The 6,120-nt window shown below is 39.7% G+C and overlaps 1 protein-coding gene across 1 annotated transcript; it reads right to left on the reverse strand.

Moving 5' to 3' along the window:
* Positions 1-618: 618 nt before the first annotated feature.
* klhl38b (kelch-like family member 38b) lies at positions 619-5,229 on the reverse strand. Its single transcript, XM_088307216.1, has 5 exons — positions 5,123-5,229; positions 3,018-4,238; positions 2,801-2,942; positions 2,133-2,238; positions 619-1,302 (listed from the first exon to the last, which is right to left on the reverse strand). Exons 2-5 carry the CDS (start codon positions 4,235-4,237, stop codon positions 1,013-1,015), a joined length of 1,758 nt encoding a protein of 585 aa, XP_088163342.1. The 5' UTR covers position 4,238; positions 5,123-5,229; the 3' UTR covers positions 619-1,012.
* Positions 5,230-6,120: the final 891 nt, after the last annotated feature.

The raw sequence follows: 6,120 nt of genomic DNA on the forward strand, positions 1-6,120 counted from the left end.
AAAGGGGGGTAATACATAAGCAGCGCGATGGCTGACAATGCGTAAGCCTTCCAGGCTATCTTCCAAAATATTGCGAGTTTTGTTGTAATATTTCGAGAGAATGATTATCACATGCCTTCACTCGCCCACATATATATGGGTGATAATGGATGTATAGTTGACTATCAGGCCACTCTTGGGTGGTTGTGATTTAGCATAGAGGACGTGGGAGCAAATTCTAAAAACACTTTTTATCCACTCAATGGAGACAATACAAGGAATACTTGTAATAACATTTAGAAAGTTGTATTGATAGAGTCATTGCCAAAAGACAGATGTGTCAACAGTAGGTAAAGGCAGCTGCTACCCTTCCGCCACCCTGTAAAACCGCTTATGGAAACAATTAACTACAAATAAAATTTTATACAGAGAAACAATGCAAAGCCCAAACAGGAAATAGAAAAAGGTTCATATGACAAAATGATTACTCCCACGATTATAAGGAAAAACTGTTATATCAAATACATTATCCCCATTGGAATGAAGTGAACTTTTTTGTCACGTATTTAGTAAACAAAAATAGCACTGTACAATTTAAAAACATAATAACATATCATAAAAGTGACTGTCCTGTTCAATAAACAGCTGAAAGTGCATTGGCTACTGTGGTTTAACTTGCCCAAAGGTGAGTACATTAGAGTACCTCAAATGCTCTCTTATTTTCCACTTCAATCAAGCAGCAGCATCTCGGACACCTGCTCATTACTAAAATTGAAACACCAAGCAAAAAAAAGAAAGAAAATCAACCAAGCAATGGCTCATTTAAATCAAGACAAAAAAAGCTTAAATCAGGGATTCAAAAGTCAAGGTACACTGCATTTAACTAAAACATGTAACAATTGTTTTTTTAACGTACATCATTGTTGCATCTATGAACAAAAAAGTGGACCTGCTCCCAAATACAATTCTCATCATTTAAAAAAAAATGTGTCAGTTATTTCTGTATAAAGACAGCTTTCATCAATATTATCAGCTATGATTTAGTCCATGACTGTGAAGCACACGTCAGCGTAAGCAAGCCATGGTCAAAGAGTTTGTACGGCAGAATCCCTTTGGCTATCCAAGCATCAGTCTTTGGGTCATAGCACTCAAAATTGTCAGAGTCCTCTATATGATCGTGGCTATTGATATACCGTCCCCCAGTGATGTACAGTTTGTTATTAAGCACTGTAGCTGAATGATGCATCCGCCTCTCTTTCAAATTGGCACACTTGAGGAAGCGGTTGGCCTTTGTGTCATATGCGATCACCCTCCTGGTGTATCCTGGGACAGGGAAGACATTCATGTGAGACCGAAGAGGCATCAACAAATTGTACAATGAGAACAAAAACATTGAGAACCGCCTCTGTATTCTTCGTATTATGACAGCAGAATGAACAAGGCTGTGATTCCAACTTTCTATACATATGCAAGACTCTAAATTAAGCTTTTTCTTGAAAGAGCAATTTGGCTAATCAAGTACGTCATCTGAGGCGGAAGTTATTAATTTTAAGATCCATTCCTTTACGATTAATCCCAGGGACACAAGACTTTCATGAACAATGAAAATACAATATAAAAGGGCAATTGAAAGTAGGACTTCAGCTATCAAATATTTCAGTATTCAAGTATCCTATACTGAAAGTTAGGAACAACTAGGCAACGTCTGCACTGCAGCCCTATTCCGATTTTTTTCCCGCTCATGTGTCGCACGCATCTGATGTTGTCATTTAGTGTGAACAGTACAATTCAGATTTTTTTTTTCAAATCAGATCTAGGCCTCTTTAATATGTGCATATAAATTGGATGTGCATGCCATGTGCGTTTGTAATATGAATGCTCATCCGCACTCATCCTAAAATTGAACAGCACACTTCATAAAGGCCAGGTTTTGTTTAAAATATTGGGGGACCTAACCAGAAGATAGACTGTCATTGATAATGGTCAAAAATTATTTACAATAGAACCTAAATAGACAGAAAGATAGATAGTGTAATAAAATAACTAAAATAAATAAATAAATAAACTAAAAATGAAATACTAAGAAAATGCTAATAATAATTAGCAACAAATGAATTTATTCTATTCTTTATTGTGAAAACTTGGGCCAGTACCTCCGACAATGTAGATTTTCTCATCCATCACAACAGCAGGCGCGGACACATTCTTCACTGTTCTGTTTTCCATCTTGCACCACATGTTCCTGGCAATGTGATACACCTGCAGAGGTGGAAAGGATGAAAAGAAACCAACTCAATTAATCAAAATCCAAACGACAACTATTGCTTATTGGAAGTTTGCATATTCTTCCTTCCAAAATCACAAAAACACTTTTTCTTTTTTCTTGTTTTTTTAAATTGATTTCACTTGACAAAAATCGATGCAACCTAATCTGAAATTTTTTAGATTTGTGTTTGAAATTGCCCCACTAGAAATCTTTCAAGACAACAAAGTAAAGCTGCTTTATTTAAGAAATATAAAAAAAAATATTGATTGAAAAAAAATAACAGGGACTTGAAGATATATATATATATATATATATATATATATATATATATATATATATATATATATATGTATATATATAGATAGATAGATAGATAGATAGATAGATAGATAGATAGAAGATATATAGAAGATATATAGAAGCTTCTAAAAAAAAAGGTTGTTCCTCAAATGAAGTAATTGATTTCATTTAATTGAGTAATTCTAATGAGTCATTTTAATGAGTCATTTACTCCACAAATAATAAGGTTATTTTGAGCCTTGCAGTGAATGTTACCTGAGTGAGTCGGACTGGGTTGTGCATGGCATCTTCCCCTCCAAACATGTAGATCCTCTGATTGGTGGCAGCCACGGCAGGGTGCAGCACTGCCTCAGGCATGGGGGCCATAGACTCCCATTGGTTGAACATGCTGTTGTACCTGAAAAAAAGTAATGATTCTCTGAGTAACTGCTCCAACTATTTAATGCAACAAAATTCTTCAGTCTCATGTTACCTTTCCACCCTATCTGCCAGCCTCCTATCGAATCCGAGCCCCCCCAGGACGAAGATAAAATGCAAGTAGGAGACACTCTGGTGGGTGAAGCGAGGCTCCAGCATGGGTTGGGCCACCCTCCACTCATTAGTCTTGAGTGAGAGGGTGTATACAGTTGCGCAGACCTTGCAGTATTCTTTGTTGGTGCTCAGGCCTCCAATGACATATACCACACTGTGAAGGGCAACGTAGGAAGCTTTGTACAGTCTGATAGGAAGTTTAGCCAGACGCTTCCATTCTTGGCACTTTTCATCAAACACCAAAGCTTCTTTTGAGGTTTGTTCATTGTTCTTCCTTCCTCCTACCACCACCAGATTGTCATGATTGGTGCAGCGCCTCGGTGCAACCCACACGGGTTTGAAGTTGTCTGTCGAGTCCCCCGAATAATTGATGCTGACAGAAAACATGAGGCGTCGCACTGATTCGATGAGCTCGATGCAGAGGGCGGAGGACTGGATCAGAGGGTCGCTGGCGATGAACTGGAACAGGTAGGTGGGGTGGACATGGCGAAGGCGCACTTTCTTAAAAAGGTCACTGATGGCGCCGCGCCTGGATAAAGGGTCATAGTGGATCCAAGCAACAAGCGTCTCAAAGACTTGTTCCTCCTCTGCACAAAGACGATCATCCTCCAGGTAGCCTATCAGCTCTGATAACGACAGCTCGCCTAGATCTTCCGAATGAAACACGTCATAGAAGCGCTTTCTTGCCATATCCTTTGCCTTTTCTCTCAGAGTGTTACAGTTCATAATCTCTGAAAGCCTTATCAGGCTCAAGCAGTTCTCAGGGATCAGCTGATCCTGAAGAAAAGTGGAGCAGGCCTCAAAAAGACGGACATACTGCAGCATAGATGTGGCCTGCATGAGAGGCAGCACATTATCCATGCTTATGTGGGCCAGGCCAGTGTAAACATAGTCAATGATAGTGTTCAAGATGGCTGACGTTAGGCCCTGCAGGTTGATCTTGGTCTGCTGTCTCTCTATGAAGTTGTTACAGAACATGGCTCGGAAGTAGGGGCTGCTGGAGACCAGGACATTGCGGTGGCAGGGGATCTCTGCGTCATCCGAACACAGAAAAACATCTGTGAGAAGTTTCTCCTGGCGGAGGCTATTGAGCTGGAGGAGCAGGTTGGATGACTGCTCTTTATCTTTGTAGTGGAACACCTCCATTGATGGTCGCTCCATTCTAAGGAGTTACACATCGCAAATTGTCAATTGTAAGCGAGAAAATCTTAAAGTTTGTCTATTTATTGCACTTTAATTACACCAGGCCAAATTTCTTCTACATCATTGATGGTGCACAGAGCGAAGTCATTCACCTGACTTCAAAGTGGGTTCAGTTTGTGTTCAATTCTCAGTGATGGTGTGAATGTGAAATTGAATAGCTGTGTGTCTTCATATGTGCCCTGAATGACTGGTGAGCGGTTCAGGGTGTTGTCAGTTTTTCACCTAAAGTTATCTAGGATTGGTGCAAACTTACCCATGACCCTGGAGAGGATAAGCAACATAGAAAATGGATGGATGGATGGCTGGATGGTCTTTTCCATTGTTTCATGCAGTTATTTGGCTAAGTCAGCATCAAGCATTATTCATAATGTCCACAAATCATGCATTCCATTCACAGACACAATGTCCAGACAAGTTTTATAATTTAGCAATAGTCCTGACACCTTCATGAAAAAGGTGCCTCAAAATACTGCAAATTCTAAATGTTCAGTGTGACTTTGTTGTTTGTACTTGTCTAATCTTATGAGTGACTACTTTTCTAGTCATTTAATCACCTGAGTACTATTTTTGTCATGTGGCCTCTATTACCTGACAGTGTTTCTTGTATTTCTTGTTTGAATTTTTTTCCTTACATTGGCCATCACGTAATATAATGTACCTAATGAAGCGTGCACATGGAGACATTATATGCTGAGATCAGAACACATAAGGACTTGAAATGCAAACAACTACATAGCACTGTGCTTTTTTTATTTTGTTCACTAAAGTAAAAATCAAATCTAAGCATCTGTCTCCAAAACCCATTGTTGAGCAGTCTCAGATTTATCCAATGACAAGGCTTACCTTCTTGCCCCAATATAAGGCTTCTGCAGGGTCCCTCAAAGTATCTGCAGCAAGCAATCAGCAGAAAAACTGATGCCTTGACATTTTCTTGTACTTCCCCCTGCTTTACTCTCGTGTTGCTGCTGTGTGACTCTGTGATCCAGAGGGGGCTGTCTCTTTGTAGGAGCGTGCCACATGGTGCTTGTTGTTATGATCCCCTTGCACAAGGCCTCTGTGTACATTCCCGTGCTAAATATAGGGCCTGTTTGGCAACACCATCTCAAACGCACATGTGACTTGAGGGTGAGCTCTCTCAGTAGCCACAAGATTCCATCACTGTATGGTTTAGCCAGGCTTATCGATAACTCTGACCTTGTTGATATTACTGCTGAAACACAAACAGAGGAATGAAAAGGAACAACCAGTCCTGGCCCGAACTAATCATGTCACATAAATCATCATAGGCCGTTTTAAAGACTCACATGGGCGAGAAGCTTGTTTTTGTTGGCTCGAAGTAATGCATCATCTCAAACCCATACACAATAGGCAGAGAATGCAGTTACATAGCTCTTCAAACTCCAGACAGAGCGCATTGGGGTATTTATTTATTTTTGCCTTTTCCTTGGACTCTTTAACAACTCCTGGATATACCACAACAGAAAAGAAAATAATTGATTTAACTTCACTGATTATGTCATCTTGGAGTCAAGAGCTATTTAAGCCAACCAACACCAACACGTTTCTCGATTTGACCCTTTAATTCCACATCCCCCTCAGTGGTTGCTTTGTTGTACTGTGGTCAGAAGTGAAGCATGAAGGTCTCTGCTTCAACAAAACAGATCAAATGACATTTTTGTCAAGGTTAACTTAAAATTAAAAACATGTTTGCAAACCTAGGTCATGCCAGCTAGGACAAGTTGTAAAACACGAGAGTGACACGGCACCATCTGGTGTCCAGACAGTATAAACAAAAAAATGCTTTAACGCGTGCAAATTTGAGCAAAAAAGATTGATTTGTT

Source organism: Idiotropiscis lumnitzeri, chromosome 10 (genome assembly GCF_059441095.1).
Source record: "Idiotropiscis lumnitzeri isolate Australia: NSW breed Sydney's pygmy pipehorse chromosome 10, RoL_Ilum_1.0, whole genome shotgun sequence".
NCBI classification, from domain to species: Eukaryota; Metazoa; Chordata; class Actinopteri; order Syngnathiformes; family Syngnathidae; genus Idiotropiscis; species Idiotropiscis lumnitzeri.